General features: G+C 36.3%; 2 protein-coding genes across 7 annotated transcripts in view; both read left to right on the top strand.

The window, feature by feature from the left end:
• The window catches only part of LOC136764320 (calcium uptake protein 3, mitochondrial), a 51757-nt gene extending 31708 nt beyond the window's left edge, over positions 1-20049 (top strand). The window contains exons 8-15 of one of the 5 annotated variants that reach the window (XM_066718274.1): positions 527-568; positions 5347-5442; positions 7675-7769; positions 8058-8229; positions 11345-11453; positions 11770-11927; positions 13316-13384; positions 17572-20049. In XM_066718274.1, coding sequence (XP_066574371.1) covers positions 527-568; positions 5347-5442; positions 7675-7769; positions 8058-8229; positions 11345-11453; positions 11770-11927; positions 13316-13384 — 741 coding nt within the window. In that variant the 3' untranslated portion in view covers positions 17572-20049. Of the gene's footprint in view, positions 1-526; positions 569-5346; positions 5443-7674; positions 7770-8057; positions 8230-11344; positions 11454-11769; positions 11928-13315; positions 13385-17568 lie in introns of all 5 variants that reach the window. The other 4 variants (XM_066718273.1, XM_066718272.1, XM_066718276.1 and 1 more) reach the window with 4 other exon arrangements.
• Positions 20050-22403: 2354 nt separating this feature from the next.
• zdhhc2 (zDHHC palmitoyltransferase 2) overlaps positions 22404-24848 on the top strand; it is a 41843-nt gene continuing 39398 nt past the window's right edge. For both annotated transcript variants that reach the window (XM_066718271.1, XM_066718270.1), the window contains exon 1: positions 22404-22594. In XM_066718271.1, the coding sequence (XP_066574368.1) occupies positions 22468-22594 (127 nt within the window). In that variant the 5' untranslated portion in view covers positions 22404-22467. The remainder of the gene's footprint in view (positions 22595-24848) is intronic.

Here is a 24848-nt window from a genome sequence, read left to right as displayed (position 1 = left end):
ATTTTTCTGAAGTATAACATTCTGTGTCACTGATGATGAAAACATTTTTCAGACTGGGTTTGAGCAAACATGTGTTTTAATTGTTTCCTCCTTAGCATAATTGGCATTTAAGCCAGCTGTGCTAGAAAACTAGAAATATTAATAGATGAAAACAGATTGGACCTTTGCTGACCAGAATGAGATAAGGAACCGAAAATAGCATCCAAGCTTTTTGTCCCAAGGGATTTTTTTGCAACTCTTCCTTTAGACACACTGGTTTCATTTGATCTCTTCTGATACATTTTCCATCACAGTCTTTGATAACAACTTTCAGTAACTCCTACATAATGAAAATTAATACATTCACATTTACCGCTTTAGGCAAAGAACCTGTGTTAATATTGTGACTCTTGTGAAGTGATAGGAGTTTAACGACTGCCTTGCATGTCCTAACATGTTCTGTTGTTTTTCTTCTTTCTTTCCTTCCTTTTATCGCATGCTGTTTTCTGAAATCTGACTCTGCATCCCTCCTTTTACTCTGTGTAAGAATTTGCAACTTTATGGATATCAGTTTGCTCCTGTCAACAGCGTATGTATTACATCAACATTGCATTTAACCATTCCTATAACTCAATGTTTCTTACAATGCTTAGTTTGATGAGATTGTATCTGTGCACCTTAATTGAGGAATTACATTCATACTTATTTTCCCAATTATAATTAAATGAGGAAAAGACAGGATGATTCAGAACTCGCTTTTGATGCGGATAAATTAGGTATACTTTTCTCATTTTATTCTCATTATGTAATATATTTTCTTGCTCTACTGTTTCTTGAAATGTATATATTTTGTACCCACTGTAAGTAATAAATAATAATGAATTGAATACTAATACTAAATTAGAGTCTAAAACTTAAACCTAAAAGTCAGATTGTAGGAAGTAGTTGTTTGCCAGCCAACCTGTAATGATCAGAGGCTGTTCTACAAGTTCCTACAGTAATGCCTTTCTTTATTAGCTTTTTTGTAGTATTACGTTTTCTCCATCTCATTGTTCATTAAGTATTCTAGTGCCTTTTGAATAACGTGTTTTGATGTATTGCTCTACTTTTCCCCCTATATATGTCAGAGGAAGGATTAAGATAGCAACTGATTCATCAACTGTAATGTCCGATTTTTTGTTTTGTTTTGTTATATAAAGCATAAGAAGCTTAATTTTAATCTTATTGTAAAGCACACCACACTTCTTATTCAAATATGGTTCACTCTAAATCTACTTTTATCCAGCCCCCTATCACAGATTCCAAATTCCAATACTCTTGTTTGTTTGGTTTGTTTGACAGAGGACTCTTCCTTTGCCATCAAGCACTGGTTTTCCGATTTGGAAAGAAGGGATGGTTTGAAAGTTTGATTTAGTCTGGGCCTATGTTGTGTAAAAGCTGATGATTTTCATATATATGACATGATCCTGTAGTCATTTGCTCAGTTTCCACTGCCTCTTTCCAGTTGTAGTGCCACAATAATTAGAGTCAACGTCTAAGGGGCAAAAATAGGAATTTTAGCCAAAAGTACAAATAATACAATACAGCGCTACAGGGGAACTAATAGGGTTCCTAACAACTACGCATCTTTACGTGTTGCTCTAATGTATAAGTAAGACTTGAAGCACTTTTCCAGTTTGTTTCTATATCATATAAGCAACTTTTAACATTTTAAAATCTAAAACTCACCAAGCGGTAAAGAGGGAGGGGGCAAGCAAGGGGGGATTTGTGGCAAATGAAAGTGGGGGAGTGGTAATAAAGAGCGGGGGCAATATATTGCTACCAGCCTCCATACTTTTTGCTAGAGCCATCCCTTCATGTTTTCCAGAACATGAATTTGTTATGTATTTTGTCCTCCACTTTTTTCAGGCACCAGACCAAATATCTCCACAGAACGGAGGCAAAGGTCTGGATGCACAAACAGCTGCACTGATAGATGATATAAAGGTAAAAAGAAAGCCAGTGATTATTGAGGGTGATGCCCACTACAAAAGTCCAGGCTGTTCAAAACTGTAACAGCTGTATTTTGCTGAAGAAGTTGACTGGTGGTCCACTTAGGGATGCTATAGGTATGACTTGTTTTTGTCTGTAAAATAACAACAATGTGACATGATAGGCCAAACAATGCCCCTATTTTACAGAATAATTTAACAAGAAGCAGTTCTCAGGTGGGACTGAAAAGGGGGCTGACAAATATTTTCAGTTGGCACATCCCAGTATCTGCCCTTGTAACCAAATTTTTTAGATTGAGGCACTATTTTGATGTTTGGCACATAGTATAAGGTAGTGTGTTTAAGTATTTCTGAAATGTTTTCAATATTATTATTATTATTAATTTCTTTGCAGACGTGCTTATCCAGGGCGACTTACAGCATATAACAACAATACAAAAGTGCAATAATACAGTATAAAATTACAGATCAAAACATAATACAATTACAGGTTCAAAATTGTGCAAAGGCTAAATATACAGTTACTATAAAATACAACCCAACATCCTAGATTGTAATGGCTAACAAGTGCAGACTAGGTGTGCTGAAGTCATAGTTAAGAGATAAGGGGAAACTTGATATAGCATTCTCTTGAGGACACCAAGTGAAGAATTATAGTTTTAAGAATTGGTAGTTCTGTACATGTACAGTGCTGTGTCTGAGTGCTTGTATGCTTGGAAGGAAAATGAAAAATAACATAATTATTGTTTAAGACGTTAATGCTAAGGCACCAGTGAACATAATGGCTTGAATGTCCGCACGGAAGACAAATCCAGTGTTTTTGTAGTTTATCTACTCTGTTTCCGTTACATCCTGAAACACTGAGTATACATGCCGGCTTTTGACATCCTCCATTATTTGATGAGTTTTAAATTTTAACCTGTTAAATGTTGCTTATATAACTCAAAAAGTGCAATACGTCTTACTTATACACTATAGCAATGCATAAAACCGTAATTTTTTAAATCACTCTAGTTCCCCTTTTAAAGGTTGTTAGAATAATTACATGTAGAGTTGCAAGATTTAAAATTCAGCACACACAGTCAAAAATGAGTTACAAGCTTTCTAAAATATCATGTTTGTGAAGACTATGATTTTAAGGAGATGGTGCTGAAGTGAGCTAGCAAGTAAAATATCCATTGCAATACATATTTTAGGCCTTGACTGCATGCCTTTTCAAATGAAACATATGTGAAACAGCAGCATTGTATTTTACCATGTTTAATCATATTAATATATTCCTCTCTCAAAATACAGTCATGCCAAATAAACATCACATAACAAAGATCCTAAAATACTAATGTTTACACAAATCGAATGCAATTATGGGTATGATTTTTTAAAATTTGCATCATATGTATTCATTCTTTAGTCTCATAACCTCCAGACAGCAGCTCATAAACCTGAACAATAATTGGATAATTTTTTTAAAAGCATAATTTTGCAACAAATGAATCGCACTCTTTAAAATAATTTTCACCATACGGGTTTTGTAGCATGGCTGATGGTAAACATAATGACAGCATTTAATACTTGTCAGCTGTCAGTGTCAGGGTAGATTATAAAATACACTTCCATTGAAGCTTTCTTTGACGAATGTGAAGTAATAGTATTTTCTTCTGCAGAGTTTAAATGCTGCTCTGCAAAGTTTCAAATAACTCGCAGCCCCTCATGCATGCTACATTGCCAAAAGGGGGAACACTTTAATAGCAGTTAGGATTCAGTCAAACACACCTTACGATGTAATGGCATTGTCTGAAATGGAGCAGTATTGTCCTAACAGAACTGCAACTGATTCATGTTACCTACCAGCTGTGCAAATGAGTTATTTGAAGCATGGTATCCAAATTAAACTCAAAAGACCCTCTCCTGAAGAATCAGATAAACATGTCTAGACCCCCATGCTTTATTTTTACAGTTACTTGAAAAGTGGCAGGGTGACTCTGGTTACCTTTTGTAATATTTTGACCCATGAGCGTCATACCATTAAGTATTGAGGAATGAACATAATACAACTGTCATGATGCAAAGATTTAAAAAATTGTTAAACGGTGCATTATGTCTGTTACATGCTTTCTAATAATATTTTAAAGAACAATGTTTGTTTAAATCAGTTTAAATGTTATGACACACATACACACACAAAAATCCAGCTCACGATGAGTACAGGCATAAAAACTAAAGAATGAAAAGAAAATCTTTTCAAGTCTACATGATAAGACTTCCCCTTTTAAACTGTGGTTGGGCTTTCCCCAATATAATTATAAATATATAGTTTTTATGATGCTAGTGAGGAATATCAACTGTGCATTAAAGGATGTTCTCTTAATTAGCTGTAGGATCATGTCATAAATCTGTCTCTTATGAAAATTATGAAGCGCTTAGGAAGAGTGGTGTTTTATCAGGTGTGTCAGCTTTCATTTTTCCGCTTTAGGCATAAAGATAAAAGGTCCGAAAAAAAGAGTATGAAGCAAGAAACGCACATTGAAACATATGTAGGGGGAACTGTTGTATTGCAGTTTATTTCTTAGCTGCTGGGGTTGTTTTCTTTCCAGTGCATAATGTTTAAACATGATAGGTGTTTTGCTTAAAGAAACTGCACTCATGTGTTGGACAAAAAAGGAAAACTGTGGAGACACCATTCACACATATATTGAGTAAGAGCCCTCATCTGCAGCTGGGCTTACTTTTTCAGTGCTTTCCAAGCAATTGCTATCCATTTCTAGTTATATTCTCATAACTATTTATGCAACTGGAACCCATGTGCTCCTCATCTCTTACAGTCTGTTTCTTCAGAGTTGTAATTTCTACACTTCTCACACTTTGTAAAGCAAGTGCTAAGAGAACTTGTTTACACTATACCTTCAAATATAGTTTTATCAATATTCATATTTTATAGTTGGGGATTGCCATTTTGTCCAATCCATTTGTGCACTTTCAGATTGGCATGTTCAAATCAGTGCTTTACAAACCCTTTTCTTGTTTAAATGCCTTTATTTGACCATAGGGTGCACTTCCTGAATCTGATCATGTTGTGACCCCCCTCTCCCTTCTTCATATCAAAAAGGAAGGAGATCCCCAACAGCAAAAATAAATACTAAAAAGAAAGAAAGAAAGAAAAAATGGTGGGGGGTGGGAGGGGACTAGAAATTTATGAAAGATTCAATCCGTACCGTTTGGAGATATTTATGAATTTAGCGCATCATGACTTCAAATGTGCGTTTTTATTATTTTGTAGACATGTAGTAGAATTTCTTAGCACAATAACTATGTTCCTTAAATTATGTGAACTACAGATATGTTTTGCTAATAGCTATGCTTCTCAAAACTTCTGCAGGTTCTTAAAAAAGATCCTCAGGATTTTGCCCCTAGAAGCTACTGGGATATTCTGAGACGCAGTACAAGCCAAGCCCTCTTTTCAGACCTTGCAGAGGTAGCCAACAAATTGCCTCTGTCCGATCACATTCATGATGTTTTCTGATTATTCAAACCCTAATATATTAATTTTTATTCCAATATCATCAATCCTGTTTCATAAGTCATCCGTTTTTTCACCTAGACCTTAGAGTAGATTATATTGCTTGCATTTTCCTTTTATTTAATTTGCTACTACTTTTTATCCTATCAACTGTTATTCCTTCTGGTTCTCTTTGCTGAGATTGTCATCCGTTATCTCAAAGATGCTATTCAGGAGTTGTATAGGAGAGAAATTAGTGTTGCATAAGCCCATATGTGAATAAAGAACAACAGTTACACACACGTAGTAGCATATGAAAAGTTAATAATAAAATGGAACCATGCATATAATTGTATATACTTTGTGGGATTAAATCAAACCATTTGCTAATAGCAAACTACAAACCTGTAGGCCCACATGATAGCGATGACATTTATACATAGATGAAAAAATAGCATCTTACAAAGAACAAAGCCGCCATATTTAGAATATTTTAAACTGATTGCAGGTATTTGTGTGTATTTGTCTAAGTGACAATAATCTTAACTAGGGCCATATATATATAATGTGTGTGTGTGTGTCACTTGTTTGTTAGACCAAGGCAGTGCTTATCAGTGTTCTACTGTTGTGTATTTTCGTTGAATTCTTTTTTAATGCATTAAAACATCTGCCTCCATTTATGGAAGTGCCTCACTATTTTATTTTTTATATTTTTATTTTTGTGAGAACTCAATGGAAAAATGTCTCTCTTCTATTTTAAACACAATGCGACAATAGGACTTTAGACTAGAGGTATAGAAGGAGCATGGTCTGAAGCAGCTTGAATGCTATGGTCACTTAGGAAAGGACAGTGATTTGGCAATGAAACGTTTGGCATGAGTTGCTTTCCTCCAACTTGGGCATGGAAATGAGAACTAACTGGCCTCAGCTCATTAATCGCCTTTTTCTAACACTGCTGTTTATTTATTAACTTGTAAAGCTGTAGAAACACCATCTCCGAGTGCCTTTGATTATTTTCAAAGGCTTGTGTTTTGTATGGTATTACAAGCCAATTGTAAATAAACAGTTTGATCCTCGTAATTTGTTTGTGATCTTTCTAGATGAATTAGGTAGTTGTTTCCTTTTTGTACAAGTTAAGACATAAACATGTAATGGGCATGAAGGGCATCTGTGGTCTTTACCCTGCTCTCTTTACTTTAACTTTCTGCATCTGTCAAGGATAGTCACACTTGCATCCATACAGAAACAAGAACACACGAAAAAGGGAATTAACTTGTTAGACCCATGTGATTTTTGACTGTTTTTGTCCGATGTAAAATTTGTACTCTTAGTAATTGCTACCTTCCCATTTATTCTCAGTGCCTTCAGGGCAGCTTGCTACATTCCACAGTACTCCCCAATCACAGCGCCCCCTTTGTTCCCACGTGGGCTTAGCCTTCGACCCAGGGGACCCCAGTTTCCCGCTCACTAATTCAGATCGCCAAACGATCTGCTCTACCTCCGACACACAAGACAGACATGCAACATACTGCAGTCCCTCTACATAATAGTACCAGATCGTTACACTCTTGTTACGCATGAACAAAAAATCTCATATTTACTATTTATCATATGGATTTTATCTTGTCCAATTGATGTAAAACTTGTTTTAAAAAGTCCATCTACTTTCTTAAATGTGGTGTTCTCATCGTGGAGTTGTTCTCCTGGTCCACCCACTGGTCAGTGACATCAGTTGTTTGCTGGGGGTTGCCAGGGAGGCCGCATAGAAATTGTATAGACTTATAGAATTAAAGTTTATGTGTCATAATGACAGGCACAATATTTAACATGGGCTGGGTCTAATAGGGTTCATTGTTTATGGTCTGTCTGAACTTGCATTAGTCAAAGTAGAAAAAGGTGAAATCTTATTTCATGCAGTGTATTTTTCATTTGGGTGTGCATATATGCATGTACTGTAATTGTGTTTTGTTTTTGCTTTTATTTTTATTTGCATCTCTGATTGCTGGACACATTGTTTAATGTTTGCATGTATTTTGGATCTGTATATGTATGTTTGCAGCAAAAGTATATGTGTGTGTTTTTTTTTTTTCTCCATGCACTTGATTGATTGTACTCTTTAAATGCATAATCTCTATGACTCATCCCTGCCCTTTCTCTCGTATGTGTTAGATTTGTTTTTCAATAAAACATGTTCATTTCCTACAACAGCGTGCTGAAGAGAGCATGATGATAGATACAACACTGTTGGTCCATTTCTTTGGGAAAAAAGGAAAGGCTGAGCTGAACTTTGATGATTTTTACAGGTAACCTGCCACCAAACATATTTCACATGAAATAAAAAGAACAGGTTATGAAATTAATTTCTGTAAACAAATATATCTAAATAACTATTTTATTTGACTAAACACTACATTTAGAAATGTGTACTGTTTGATTTTGACAAAAGCAATATTTGTGTGATTACTGTAATTAGCTTTCATCAGACAAAATTGGATAGCTTCTTTATATATATATTTATATATATATATATATATATATATATATAGACAGTTATATAGACATATATAAAATATTTTTCAACTGTATTTCAGATTCATGGACAATCTGCAGACAGAGGTTCTTGAGATCGAGTTTCTGACATATTCCAAAGGCATGACTACTATAAGTGAGGAAGACTTTGCTCGCATTCTGCTGCGCTACACGAATGTTGAGAATACTAGTAGCTATTTGGACAGTGTGCGCCAGAGGATTCCCGATGAGAAGGTACACCATTGGGCCAAATTGCAAGCAAAAGCTGAAAAGTGTGACAACAGATTTCTAGTGCATTTGTGGTCGTGACAATTTACATGCAAGTTTATTTTAGAGAGAAAATGTAGTCTTCCAAATGCAAACAACCTAATTTATAATAAAGTAATGAGAGTTTATTTAAAACAAATTATTATAGAACATGCTGAGAAGAGATCTTGCACTCTAAAAGATTCACATGGAGTGAAACTGGACATGGATACCCCCATCTGTCTAGGAGGCAGAGGACTTACAGTTAAAACTTCATGATGCCATGAAGAAGATGATAAAAATTAAAAATAATAATTACATTAATTATTTTGTTACTATTAATGTTATGATTAATTGTTCTAATAATGGTAAAAGTAGTATGTGTACAAAAAGCCAACAGTCCAGCAAATCCCATTATTGCTTTTCTTAGGCTATATAAGCACTATAGCACTATATGAAGGTCCAGGAGGGAAGGTACTTGATAAAACTTTGTCCGAATCACACAACGTGTCACTATGTGAAAAAGCAAGCAAAAATAAAACATGATTGTCTGTATACCTAAAGCATTCAGTATTGTTTCCGTGTACACAGTATGAAGTGAACACAGCTTATTACAAAGACTCACGATTAGATATTTCTTCTCAGAGTCTAATTTAACAATGTTATTTCAATAAAGGACAACAGATTTTGTGAGTTCATTCAAAAGCTGGCACTGTCATGAAATATAGGGAAAAACATCCAATGTAACAACAAACACAGATTGTACACAAATGTGTTAAAAACAACATTTTTCTTCAAAGAGTGTTCTTCACATCAAATAGCTGAGTAATGAACAAATCCATATATTCAGGAGCAAAACTTTCATTTCTAAAGTAGGGATACATTCAGTGAGAAAACATCTGCACCTTTCAAAAGGCTGTGGAGATGAATTATCATATTTCAACAATTGGCTGGGGCATGTCCCACCCATAAATTAAGCCTGCATATATTAGTCTTAGCCTACTAGGTAATCAATTATAGCCTATGTTAATGTAATAAACAACAGGATTGTGCAATTTATGCGTTCAGTCACAAATATGCATTAATGTACCAGTTAAGCCTTAGAACTAGGTCTTGTTAGCACTCAATTTATTGTGCTTTATCAAAATATAAAGGCACGTCACTTTTTTCCACTTTTTAACTTTTGGAATGAGCACAATCATGTGTCATTTGTGCACAATTTAACCTTGCTTGTAAAAAGGCCCATTGATTAGTATCCCTGTTTTGTCATTTTTATGTACGAGACAGGTTTACATCAGTTTCGGATGTTTGAGAGAAATTATTGTTGTCGTAGATTATTTTTCCAGAGCTTTGTTTTGATAAGTCTAATAAAGACCACTTTTTAGGCTTTTTAAATTTTACTGAGGTTCTTTGTTATACCAGGTGACAACAATATTTTTTTGTTTATTACCCAAGCTTCAATTAGCTTTGCCATAAAAGTTTTTCCAAAGGTGCATTAATTTTCTTACTCTTTCATCTTTATACGGTTTAGTATGAGAGCACACCCCAATTACATTGACACACACATAAAGGAGCTACTGACTTCTAGTGATATAAGGGAGGTTTGTCGGTGGATAGCTATTGATAATTAAGTGGGTCTTATCATTGGGTTAAGAGATATTTTTACAGAGTTCAGCACAAAAAATAGCAAAACATCATGTATAACTCATTAGTTAGTTTGTAAAAAGGCCACTGTCTGCAAGGCATCCAAGCTTTAGAAGAATCTAGTGGTGGACGAATGCATGAGTGAAAATCAATAGGGCTGGTGTTACAAGTAATCTTTTGGCCATGGGATGTTTTGGATATAGTCCCAATGTTTGTGTTTACGCAAGTGTCAGGTTAATCTGTCTTTGAAAAGTCTGCAAACAGTTTGACCTTTTTTTAAATGGCTACAATTCTGCAGTGTTGACAGCTTGACTTGTAGAAACCAGAAAAAAAAAAAAAAAAAACTGTGTGCTGTAACTATTAGGTGGCTATTTTCTTCCTTAGATCATTTATCTGTTTCTTCAGTGTTTCTGAAGCATTCAGTGCAAATACAATTTGTGTTAAATTATCATGAAGTAATACATCATGCTGTATATATGTATAATTTTAAATACAATATGTGGTTACATGTAGGACTGTGACTTATTTGTAGTTCTAAGCACATACATGCAATTAAAAATGTTAGAGAACTTAAAAGGCACAAATATTTTTTTAAAGATCTATTTCAGTGTTTTATGTTAACAAGTGATTACAAAAATTTTGCCAATCCTCTATAGGACTTGCACCAAATTAATTAAGAAAGGATCTTATCTGTGCAGTAACTGTTTACTCTGTGGTTCTTTCATTCTTTGTATCCCAAACTGTTTTAAGTTTGTTTATTTTCAAATTATATTTCCCTGTCTAAATGCACTTTTAATCACTGTCTCTTTTCTAGCTGCCAATAAAGTAGAGGGTGGTGTAACACAGATTTTCAAACTCAGTATAGGTTTAGTAAGCTGTAAGAAGTAAAACCAAACACCCAACATTTTTATATAAGGTACTGATGTAATATATAGTAGTGCTTCTGAATGTCTGATATAAAGTTTTTATTTATTTTCATTTATTTATTTGAACATATTTAATAGTTTTGTGTTGTTGAATGGAGCAGAGGGAAACCGTAGGAAAAAGAAAATCCTTGAGCTAATCTAGAAGGTGTTTACTGACCTTCAGATCTTTATAGGTGTGAATAGATCTTGCATTAACCTGAACTTTGTTGTTCAGATCAAAACCATACTGACACCGACCAACTCAGGGTACCTCTATCAGTATCTTATACAACTACTTTTCGTACTACTTCTTTTAAATGATTGAATACCTCCAACACCACCCCCCATACACACACATTTTATAACATAAGAATTAACAATTAAGAATATTTACACCTTTGCAAAGCACATTGTAATGTTTTATGAGTGCTATGCAAATGCAAGGTTGATTTTAGATTGATTGTTAACCACACAATAGCCTTTCAAAGGAATATTTTAATTCATTGCTCCATTTTATGTGAAGCAATTTACTTTTTCCTTTTTTTACACTGCAGGGAATCACATTTGATGAGTTTAGATCATTCTTCCAGTTCCTGAACAACTTGGAAGATTTTGCAATTGCAATGCAAATGTACAACTTTGCAAACCGGTCAATCGGGCAAGGTTTGTATTTAATCATCTTCATTATTTTCCTTTTTCCCGCTCCCATTTCTACATCTTTGTGGAAAATGATGTTCTATTTCTGCACTTTCTCAGACATTGACCCACATTGTTTTACCTTGTTATTCAGGCTATTTGTAGCTGCTTCTTCTAAATGAATGCCTATATATGTTATACATTTTTTTCTTTAAAATAAATAAATACATTTACTATCTATCTGTCAAATGTACATTCTCATATTGAGTTTTAAAAGTTGAAACCTTGTTACACAGCATGTATATCTTTGCTATATCTTGACATCTTTTACATCTTGATACAGATGAGTTCAAGCGTGCAGTCTATGTGGCAACAGGGTTGAAACTCACACATCACTTAGTGAACACGGTGTTCAAGATCTTCGATGTAGACCGAGATGACCAGCTGAGTTACAAGGAGTTTATTGGCATTATGAAGGACAGGCTGCACAGGGGCTCGCGGGTAAGGACACACTCTGAGGGGATATCTAAGGCAGTCTCGTCTGAAGGTGTTTTATCTTAGTTTTATGGTGTCGGGTGAGAGAATGATAATTACCTTCTAATCAGCTTGAGAACAGCTCTGGTGGTTTTTGGTTTCCACCAGAAAAACAAAGCATGCATTCAAGGTTTGAACAGGAGCACTACTTTAAACTGTCAGATTGACAGTGCTTAAATCTTTAAGCCTTTATTGTTGAATGTCCACAGCTTGCTTCTGGACATTCAAGTGTTAAAGTAATAAATAGCAATTGTCAATATATAATAAGGCTATTGATAATTCCTGTGCACATGCATGTCAACATACAAAAAACATACTTGTACAGAGTCTTTCCAAAAAGATGCCTCAGTTTGAATTGTATATATTTACAGAAATCTATGACAAACATCATTGTATTTGGTGTCACAATACTAAGGTCCTGGCCTCCATACTCTCCAGATCTGAACCGGGGTTTATTTTAAGGATACTATTAACAGAAACAGTCCACACACAGTTCAAGATCTGAAGCAAGGAATTTTAACATCACTGAAGAAACGGCTGTTTAATGGAACATTTCCAAAGAACATTTGGATGCCGTTGAACCATATATTAAAAATGTTTTCACATGATTTCCACACTCAGAGACAGCACAGTTTAGAGACATCAAACGCAATAATGCGTGTCATGTATTTAAGTCGACCTGTATAAATACATACATCTACATACAATCTAGTTTACAAGTTTATGTAGAATTATTAAGATGTATAAGATGATTAAGTTGTATAAACTGTATTATCAGGAATACTTTAGTTTACAAATAAATCAGCAGCTAGTTTATTGTGCATATTTGTTAGAGTTTGAAATATGAGAGATCAAAGAGTTCAAGAATCAAGACTTTCACTCCTGATATGTGTATCATTGCTAATAACAACCATTACATATAGCTTTGTTCATTTTCTTTTTTTAAAGTACTTTACTACCACCTAGTGGAAAAAATAGCAGTGGCACCCTTTGACATTTTCTCTTCAATTAATGCTTCTTCAGCTTTACTCCTCTTGACTTCTGTCTGGATGAGAGCAGCAATTATGAAATATGACTAACAAAATCAGGAATGTAACCGAAAAAGGGAAAATGTCTGCATCATGCTGTATGCAAATTCTAATTGCAAATGGTTATACTTTAGGTAAAACTATCCAAATCTAACCCTGTAACACTAATGGAATGCATGTAATATTGTCTTCTAAGTTAAAAACAAATGATCTTCTGTTTTCTGACGTATTCCTTTCTCTTTGTCACTTGTCACCACTTCACACTTATGTACCACTGGCATCCCTCATTCCTCTATTCCACGCTTCCACTATGCTGAATACAAACAGGGCTACAAAACTGTAGAGAGGTATACTACCTTCAGAGCCTGTATGAAGAAGGAACTCCAAAGCAGATAAGTATGTTCTCTTCACGCGTTTCTGCTGAACTGGTCAATCACAAGAGAAAGCTTACAGTCGTTGGTGGGTCACAGCCTTTGCATGCGTCTCTTCCAGCACTGCACTTTTCTCATTAGTTACTCCTTGCTGAGACACAAATTCAGAAACTAAAAAAGCGAATATTCAGTGAGGTCTAGGACAACTGTCTCAAGCGCAGGCTTTTACATTTTTTGTAATTAAGAATTGACTTATGAAAAAACGAGTTCAAGGCGGAATATTTTAATATGGGCTACTGATCAGCTAAAGTGGAAAAAGCCTCTACTCAGACTAGAGGTTGAGCACTATAGTCCACACAGTGCTGGTTCGAATTTAACTACATCATAGCTAACTGTGACTGGGATTCCCCATCAGGGGGGCACTGTCAGGATTTAATGAGGTTTGCGATGTGAAAGAAGCAGATGGCATGGCATTGGCAGGGAATGTTTCGGTGGAAGTGTGTTAGCTGCCTGTTGCTGTCCCTGTCTCAGTTTGATTGACAATTGGGAGTGTAACAAAAAAATATTCCTAATTCCTAATCTAAAAAAACAAAAAAAGAAAAGAATTGTGTAATAAGCACATGAATTTTAGATTTGTATAAATCTTTCAATATTATAATCTATGCCAAATTACATTGATAGGTTTGAATCAAAATTAATCAAGATGTATATACACTCACCTAAAGGATTATTAGGAACACCTGTTCAATTTCTCATTAATGCAATTATCTAACCAACCAATCACAGGGCAGTTGCTTCAATGCATTTAGGGGTGTGGTCCTGGTCAAGACAATCTCCTGAACTCCAAACTGAATGTCTGAATGGGAAAGAAAGGTGATTTAAGCAATTTTGAGCGTGGCATGGTTGTTGGTGCCAGACGGGCCGGTCTGAGTATTTCACAATCTGCTCAGTTACTGGGATTTTCACGCACAACCATTTCTAGGGTTTACAAAGAATGGTGTGAAAAGGGAAAAACATCCAGTATGCGGCAGTCCTGTGGGCGAAAATGCCTTGTTGATGCTAGAGGTCAGAGGAGAATGGGCCGACTGATTCAAGCTGATAGAAGAGCAACTTTGACTGAAATAACCACTCGTTACAACCGAGGTATGCAGCAAAGCATTTGTGAAGCCACAACACGTACAACCTTGAGGCGGATGGGCTACAACAGCAGAAGACCCCACCGGGTACCACTCATCTCCACTACAAATAGGAAAAAGAGGCTACAATTTGCACAAGCTCACCAAAATTGGACAGTTGAAGACTGGAAAAATGTTGCCTGGTCTGATGAGTCTCGATTTCTGTTGAGACATTCAGAAGGTTAGAGTCAGAATTTGGCGTAAACAGAATGAGAACATGGATCCATCATGCCTTGTTACCACTGTGCAGGCTGGTGGTGGTGGTTTAATGGTGTGGGGGATGTTTTCTTGGCACACTTTAGGCCCCTTAGTGCCAATTGGGCATCGTTTAAATGCCACGGCCTACCTGAGCATTGTTTCTGACCATGTCCATCCCTTTATGACCACCATGTACCCATCCTCTGATGGCTACTTCCAGCAGGATAATGCACCATGTCACAAAGGTCGAATCATTTCAAATTGGTTTCTTGAACATGACAATGAGTTCACTGTACTAAACTGGCCCCCACAGTCACCAGATCTCAACCCAATAGAGCATCTTTGGGATGTGGTGGAACGGGAGCTTCGTGCCCTGGATGTGCATCCCACAAATCTCCATCAACTGCAAGATGCTATCCTATCAATATGGGCCAACATTTCTAAAGAATGCTTTCAGCACCTTGTTGAATCAATGCCACGTAGAATTAAGGCAGTTCTGAAGGCGAAAGGGGGTCAAACACAGTATTAGTATGGTGTTCCTAATAATCCTTTAGGTGAGTGTATATACAGCTCTGGAAAAAATTAAGAGACCACTTAACATTGATTTCTGAACTTGGAGTGGTCTCTTAATTTTTTTCAGAGCTGTATGTACAGTGGGGGAAAAAAGTATTTGATCCCCTGCTGATTTTGTATGTTTGCCCACTGACAAAGAAATGATCAGTCTATAATTTTAATTGTAGCTGTATTTTAACAGTGAGAGACAGAATAACAACAACAAAATCCAGAAAAACGCATTTCAAAAAAGTTATAAATTGATTTGCATGTTAATGAGTGAAATAAGTATTTGACCCCTTCGACTTAGTACTTCGTGGCAAAACCCTTGTTGGCAATCGCAGAGGTCAGACGTTTCTTGTAGTTGGCCACCAGGTTTGCACACATCTCAGGAGGGATTTTGTCCCACTCCTCTTTGCAGATCCTCTCCAAGTCATTAAGGTTTCGAGGCTGACGTTTGGCAACTCGAACCTTCTGCTCCCTCCACAGATTTTCTATGGGATTAAGGTCTGGAGACTGGCTAGGCCACTCCAGGACCTTAATGTGCTTCTTCTTGAGTCACTCCTTTGTTGCCTTGGCTGTGTGTTTTGGGTCATTGTCATGCTGGAATACCCATCCACGACCCATTTTCAATGCCCTGGCTGAGGGAAGGAGGTTCTCACCCAAGGCCCCGTCCATCGTCCCTTTGATGCGGTGCAGTTGTCCTGACCCCTTAGCAGAAAAACACCCCCAAAGCATAATGTTTCCACCTCCATGTTTGACGGTGGGGATGGTGTTCTTGGGGTTATTCCTCCTCCTCCAAACACGGCGAGTTGAGTTGATGCCAAAGAGCTTGATTTTGGTCTCATCTGACCACAACACTTTCACCCAGTTCTCCTGTGAATCATTCAGATGTTCATTGGCAAACTTCAGACGGGCCTGTACATGTGCTTTCTTGAGCAGGGGGACCTTGCGGGCGCTGCAGGATTTCAGTCCTTCACGGCGTAGTGTGTTACCAATTGTTTTCTTGGTGACTATGGTCCCAGCTGCCTTGAGATCATTAACAAGATCCTCCCGTGTAGTTCTGGGCTGATTCCTCACCGTTCTCATGATCATTGAAACTCCATGAGGTGAGATCTTGCATGGAGCCCCAGACCGAGGGAGACTGACAGTTATTTTGTGTTTCTTCCATTTGCGAATAATCGCACCAACTGTTGTCACCTTCTCACCAAGCTGCTTGGCGATGGTCTTGTAGCCCATTCCAGCCTTGTGTAGGTCTACAATCTTGTCCCTGACATCCTTGGACAGCTCTTTGGTCTTGGCCATGGTGGAGAGTTTTGAATCTGATTGATTGATTGCTTCTGTGGACAGGTGTCTTTTATACAGGTAACGAGCTGAGATTAGGAGAGTCCCTTTAAGAGAGTGCTCCTAATCTCAGCTCGTTACCTGTATAAAAGACACCTGGGAGCCAGAAATCTTGCTGATTGATAGGGGTTCAAATACTTATTTCACTCATTAACATGCAAATCAATTTATAACTTTTTTGAAATGCGTTTTTCTGGATTTTTTTGTTGTTATTCTGTCTCTCACTGTTAAAATACACCTACCATTAAAATTATAGACTGATCATTTCTTTGTCAGAAATATGATCAAATACTTTTTTCCCTCACTGTATAAACATCTACACATTTTATTGTTGAAAAAAAGTTACTTATTTTTTTCATTATTATTTTTTAAAGTCCTCCAGAATACAGTTATTTGGGGATCCTGACGAGTAAGCAACCGTAATTCATATTATATTGATTGATTTATAGGAAACCTTTAAGAGTGCATTTGAACCTCTTTTTATTTATGTCAGATTAGAATAAATCCTAATGCTACACTGAAGGAAAAAGGAAAAGTACCAACATTTCTGTTGCAACATCATCACTAAACTCAGCAACTGGTTAATGTCTGCTTCAATAACTATTTCTGATACATCATGTAACACGTCTTGATCCAACCATGCAATTTTGTATTAGCCGTGGAATTCTGTCATACATGGCACAGTGGTTTCTAGTGTAAAATAAATCAAAGGTTGTGTAATACAGTGACCCTGCACCACATGAACGTTATGCAAGATCATTAAATCTCTGCAGTATTAGAACGTTTTCAACAATCATATTTCAGCCTTCGATGAAGAGCGAGAACGCTTTCAGACCCACTCTAATAGAAGTACTGGCCGTTATGATGTGGTCACTTAGAGTCTTCAGTGCCCTGCATATTTTCACTGTATAATCATTATCTTTTCTCTTCCTTCTATCACTAGGTGAATACATTGTACGGTGCGTCTGCTTTCGTCACATGTGTGAGAGGCGAAGTCAGCAAACAGCTACGACAGCTCTGGAAGAGATTTCAAGAAAAAGATTAGTCATTTCTAACAGCAACAAAAAGCAAAGAAATTAAGTGCAGCTTGCAGTGATCACATTTGCCTTTTAATGAAGTCTGAAGGTGACTGCTTATGTAAACTAGTTCCTAGTTCTCGAAATCCTGGGACTTGCTTGTGTTTTGTTCTTTGCGTTATAATGTTTTAGACAATTCTCTCCTTGCTGCATACATGAGCATTTGAATACATTTTTAACTTTGTAGTTTCTTTTTAAGTCCTCGCTTTCCAAAAAAAGGACGTTTACCATTACATAGGATACTGTAATTTTGTTTTGTGTTAAAATGATCCCAAATATTTCTAAAATTTCAAACCAGATGTCTTTCATATTATATTATTATTTATTATTATTATTATTATTATTATTATTATTATTATTATTATTATTATTTTTTTATTAAGTTAAATGTATTTTATTTTTCCTTCTGTTTAGTACTTAACATTTGTAGCATGTCTTTAACATTACATGCTTAAGGTTTTTAAACTATAAAACATTTATAATGATTTAGTAAATTACAACATAACGGGTGATTGATCGGGTTGTTTTTCTAAAAAGCCACTCTGATAGAGAATGTAGGAAATACATTTGTACATCTAATATTCAGAATCATTTTCACTAAAATATTGTCAATAATTTATATAATGAATTTCTTAATGTCCAGATTTTAGTCTGTAAAAAAAGTATAAAAAACAATTACTTTGACCAATCCCAAGGCCTCCAAAATCATGTATATTTCCATATATACCTTCCATCTCCTGCCTGCTTGTTTGAAACACAAGCCTGTCTGTACTGTGATGATTGCTCAGCTGCTTGACCTTTCAGCCTGGGATCCAACATTACATGTTAGGCTTCAATATATCATTATTAAACAAGCAATGCACTGAAAGAATCACATGAGAGACTGGATTTATGCAAGCACAGAATTTTATAACATACCTGAGCAGAGATTCAGTTTGACTACAATTTAATGCAGGTTACCCGTATGGCAAATGTTGTTCTTGTTGTTATTATTATTATTGCTTTTTTATTTATTTATTTATTCATTACTGATATGTCTTATGTACACAAAAAACAGATGAATCTATTTTAATGTGCCTTCTTGCTGCTCTGATTCAACATTATAAAACAGTTCATTGTTAATTACAGTGCCCTTTGAGCACTAATCCAGATAATCTGTCTATACAGCAAGCACATTTCTAACATACTTTAAACTCACTGGTCTTGTTCGCCACACAAAGATCAGCTTAACAGGGGCTGGAAACTGAGTGCACATTGCCATATTTATTTCCCACACAAGTCTTAAAATACTGTAAAGTGATTCTGCATGTTTTTATTTACAAATATGTATCTGAAAGTATGTGACCTTATGCACCAAAGATCTAAACACTGAAGTTACTACATTTAAAGACATTATTTATTTGATCTGCTATTATTACGTTTAGCGTATTAGATGAGTATCCTCTTGTGTGTGTTCTCGGTTATTCTAAGATGTTGTTTCTGCATATTTACTCAACAGCTCTGAAATGGGCCCAGAATGGTCAAGTTGGCCTAAATGTTAGTTGGCATATTTAACAACCGTGTCATTAAAATTGAATGCCACTCATGGGATGCTGGGGAAACCATTCCTTTGGCCAATGACACTACCCACCAGAAGCATTAACATTTGTGTCCCATGATAGCTTGCATGCATGAAAGACATGGTGCATAGCTGCATGTAACTATTCAGCATTCAAATGGGGCAATATAGTGACATGGTCCCATTTGTATGTATACCAGATTTGCTCCACAGTACACAGTTTTTAAAATATCCGATTGAACAGGCCAGCTACCTTTTCAAGCATGTTATTAGTCACTGTTACAGATCTGAGGGACCTAGATTATACAGGGCTGATTTCACCTGCGAGAACACTAATGCCAGTATTGGGAAGGCTTTTTAGAAAATGTTTTTCTGGAATAGTTGTGACAAACACAGTTAAGCATAAACAACACTAAGGGCTTACCAAGCATACATATAATAGGATACATAAACAATGAGTAAATGCATATGATTGTAGCTACACCTATAATTTACTAAATTATACTTTTTGGTTTATTAGTTGTTTTATATATATCATTTGAGTCTTATTAGAGTATGTTTTAGGTTAAATCAGGTTTAGGTTTAACTTCTGTGTGTACTTTGAATGCATGAAGATGCCACCTTTAAAGTTCTGATAGCAAAATAAGCCCGTGCTTTACTCTTAAAAAACTTTTCAAATCTATTTTGCTAGCCTTTTTCAAATGTAAAACTATCGCTAAGGATGTAGATTGGAAAGTTATGCTGAAAGGGGTGAAGCTGAATGCATGAATAAATTATTTTGAAAATCTGTCTGTTTGCTGCCTTTTGTATTAGTGTGTTGGACCCTGATCTTTGTAAAGAAGGCTTGTCAGGTGAGTCACACAGTGTTTTCAGGTGTCACCAGTATCGCTAATTCCCCCCTTTCTGACCTTAACACTAATGCAACAGGGTCACCTCAGTCTAAATTACCAGAGTATCTGAAAGCATTTTGTAATCAGGAAAATCTTTAATTTAACCTACACTGGAATACCACAATATGTTTTGCTTTTTAGAATACAGTGTGTGCAGGCAGACACAGTGGTCAATGTTAGTTTAAGAGGCATTTTGAAGTAATCTTGATGTCCCTACTATTTCTCTATTGTGCTGTTCTACACTGCTATAACCGCTACTGTGCTGCTGCTTAAGCATCAATAGTGCTGGCAAAACATATTGCAATGTTGAGACCAACTGCATTGGTGTTTGCACTAATGGAGTGACTGGCAAGTTGGCAGGCGTTTTGGCAAAAGTTTGAAAAGTTGTTCCCATTTCCATATTCACCCATTGCTGTATACATCGTGAAGCTCTGGCAGCCAATTAATCAGACCAGTCTTAATGTTGTAGATCAGGCAGTAAAGGTGGACAATTATGATAAAGCACAATTACTCAATTAATGTTTTTCTTTTTGTGAAATTAAGTGGGGAGTGAGCATGGGAAGCTACTTCTTCATACAGCAGTGAATGGACTTTCCTGGGGAAAGGTTTTGATGCATCGGTTTGAACTTCACACTGGAGATTTTTCTCTTTGTTTTTTTTCTAATTGTGAGTTGTCTGGCTGTTTCACGGATGAGCTGTGTTTTGCTTATTTGGCAGACGTATTTACATGTCTTACATGCTAGTTTACAAGACCTAAAAACCAACCCATTTAATGTTCATTTCAAAACAAGGGCATTTGTAACAAAACAAAAATCAGTTCCTAATTCCAGAAATAGAAAGAGGTAAATGCCCATCATTTCCAACATTAGTTTACTGCTTCATCCAGACTTGATCACTGACATTAAAGAACATAATGGATCTGATCTGATCTCATTTTCACCTGAATGATCGCTACCAAATGACTTCCAGCTCAGGAAAGGGACCAATTGATAGGGCTTTCATGCAGCAGTGTCCTTCAACTGGAATTCAGGAACATGGACCTTGATTGACTCAAGAGAAGATTTCAGACAAGGCTTTGACATTTTTGACTCCATTCTGTACAACCGATCTGTGTGAAACCAGATTTTCTGCCATAGTGGTCATCAAAAATAAGTAAACGACTAAACTAAACATAAAACCAAACATCCATCAGCGGTGTTCTGTGAAGCAAGTGCACCCTTTCCCTTAACGACATTCTCAAAAGCATCTTTGAAAGGGTAAGTTTATGTACAATGTATTGTGACACCATTGGGGGTTGCCACAATGCTGGGCTCTTGTAATAGGCAGGGACTCAGGAAACAGACACAGGAACAGATGGTGATGCAATGGTGAAGATTTATTAATAGTGCTCAAGTATAAAGAAAAACAAAACACAACCCTACCTCCTTCACGAGCCTAAATACACTGTGAAAACAGATACCTCTCTAAACATCAACTGCTAAGCAAAACAGAAGTCCAAACACAAACCCAAAAGCCAAAAAGTCCATAAGCCAAAACGTTACCTTCCAGCACCTTCCAGCACCTTCCAGCACCTTCCAGCACCTTCCACAACAAAGGGTACCGACTTGCTGCTTTTATGCACGAGCCAGCAAATCAGGAGTGTATGTAGTGCTTATAGAAACTACACCTCCTTGTGTTGTGTCAGTGCCTCTGAGTTTCACACATTTAAATTGGGATTTTTCCACTTATCTACACACCATACTCCACACTGTTAAGGGTTGTAGTCTTTATCTTGAAATAAATTACATACTAAAAATAAAAACCCGAAATATCATCGAGTTAGTGCTTGGTGGAAGCATCTTCGGCAGCTATTACGGCTGTGAGTCTGTTGGGATAGGTCTCTACCAACTTTGCACACCTAGATTTGGCAAATACAGCTCTGGAAAAAATTAAGAGTTCAGAAATCAATGTTAAGTGGTCTCTTAATTTTTTCCAGAGCTGTATATCTACAGTGCATATAGAAAGTGCTGTGTTTGGAATGGCAATGCACAAGACTTATTTCAGCCACCTCAGTTTATAGAGGTGTGTGGTATTATATTATTTTCAACTTATGTATAACTCGCTGGCTTCTACACATAGGAAGGCCCGGCCTGCAAGCCCGGCCGTCTGTAAGTGACACCAGCGCGGCTTTGAGCTCCGCACACGTCACGCAGCGGGCCGGGGGGCGGGGCGGGAGAGAAGCGCCGGCGCACACCGCGGCGGGCTGTCTGTCTCCGGCACCGGCACCGAGGGAAAGCGGCCGGTTTCGCTCTAGTTGCATGTTTTCCCAGTAGAAGATGGCGCCGTCGGGCTCGGGCAGTATTAAAAGGGGCTGCCAGAGAGTTTTATACTGGATCCCTGTCCTGTTCATCAGCATCATAGTGGCTTGGTCCTACTACGCCTATGTGGTCCAGCTCTGCATAGGTAAGGCTGAGAGCATGCCGTACAGCAGCCCGTCTGTGCTGTTGCCTGGACTGAAATGACAGTTATGTGCTTTTATTGTGTTCATGCAGAATATAAAATGTGGGCACTTGCTTAGCTTTGCAGAGCTGCAGTGCAGTAGTGGTTTACTGTTGGTTTGTATGTTTGCATATGTTAGGGAATAAAGTGAATACAATAAGTGATAGCTGGCAAAATAAGCTTATTATCCAAATCAATATCCCGCTGTGTCAAGTAGTTATGAAGCCTCTGTTTTGAACTGAAGGATACTGGATACTGTGTCAAATAAGGGCTCATGAACTTAAATAATACTATTGCGCACTATAGCCTAGATACATGCTTGCTTCATTTGTTACTGTCCTTTGTATTGCTTATTATATACGAAAGTATCGGTTGGTTGTTGGTTTTATGGTTTTAAGTGAACTGGAATTGAGGAAAAACTGCGGTTGCAAAGGTCGGGCAATTGGACAATAACTGTAGTGCCATATGTGCATTGCCATGGTATTACATCTGGAAATTATTTTACTATCACTATCATTATTGTATTTGAAGCCCAGTGTTTGATTCAGTCTTTCCCCACATCAAATCACTGCCCTGTTTTAAAATATGATTTCTAAAGCTTGATTTGCTTAAGCATGGCAATAAGTCAGCTGTGCACCCCCCACCCCCCTGTTTTAAAGATGTAGGTTTGCATCAGATTTGGTTTTGATGGCACATATTTTGATTCTTTTGAAAAACTGTTTAGTTGTACAAAAGGTGCGTTATATATATATATATATATATATATATATATATATATATATATATATATATATATATATATATATATATATATAGTTTCTGATATTGTGATTTTGTGTTTTGTTTGAGACTCTTGAGGTACATTTTCTGATGTGTTGAATATTGTAGCATAATGAAGGGATTGAAGAAATACTCTCTGAAATTACTGTTGTGAAACCTCTGATTGTGTCTTCCCTTTGCCAACATAGCTGGGCTGCTAGTTTACTAGAAACATGATTGATTTTAGTTTTATATCAATTGCAAAAGATTCTGAATACATTATGCTAAATACATCTAGAGCCATTCATAACATATGTTTAATAATGATACTTACCATTGTATGTGATAGATATTGATTTACAGTTTAGTATGTAATAATATTATGCAGTGCGTAGCCTACTTTTTAGTTTACCTATACACTGTACATCTAAGGAAACCTGATGGCTAAAATGCAATACATTCACAATTATAATATTCATATGGACTTTAGGCAAAACCATTACGTTTTTTTTTTTTGTTCAGTGGTCACTGGATGTAGTTGCATATATGTTGTCAGATAGGTTACTATCTGGTGTGATGTCTGCCAATATTACGATAATTGGATTCTTGAAATGCACTGAAATTAGTTTTCTGTGTAATGCTTCTTGAGGCCTTTTATACCAAGATTGCAACAATCATTTTACTAGGGTATGACTGTGAATTACATAGACGCTTGTGCCTTCTCATTTCATAACAATAACCTATTAAACCTTCAGTTGAATAATACACAAATAGCAAATGTTGCCTATAAAGTAACCATAGCAGTATACAATAATTTTAAAAAGAATAGAATATTAAAGATTGCATTGTTTTATTGATGTTCATTCATTTTAAACTCTTGAAAGCTGTATGACATGAATACATAAAAAAAATGTTCATTTGATTCTTAATATTTAAAACAAATGTTCCACTGTGAAATAGCTAGAATTGTTGTGACCATAAAATCTTTACAAATGATACAACAAATTAGTAGGCCTATTTGTCATGTGCACGAAAGAAGAATTGTGAGATTTAATCGATACAGAGATATGTGCTGGTACATACATAATGTTCTGTGGCATTTAAACCGAGTGACCCTCATCTTTCATTGATGTTTATTACTTAGTGTTAAAGAAGCAGAAAGGTCTCTAGAAGTGACAGCTACTATGATTTAGTTCTAGCAACAGGAGTGTATGTAAGTCAGGTTTAATAATAAATGACTGCAGAATAATAATGCAACATTGGTCTGACTTTAATTTAATTTATGTTTGTTTACTTTTGAAAGGGTTGCAGAATTGACTTTAATGCTGTGCCTACATATGTACACTGTGCCAGAATTAGTATATAAATGAAGAGAAACATTTATAATGGAACCTAATCACTTCATTTTATTAAGCATTACTGTATAGGCCCTATTTGTTGATACAGATACATTTAAGTT

This window comes from Amia ocellicauda, chromosome 12 (assembly GCF_036373705.1).
Source record: "Amia ocellicauda isolate fAmiCal2 chromosome 12, fAmiCal2.hap1, whole genome shotgun sequence".
Lineage (NCBI taxonomy): Eukaryota > Metazoa > Chordata > Actinopteri > Amiiformes > Amiidae > Amia > Amia ocellicauda.
This window is presented reverse-complemented; position numbering and strand designations above follow the sequence as displayed.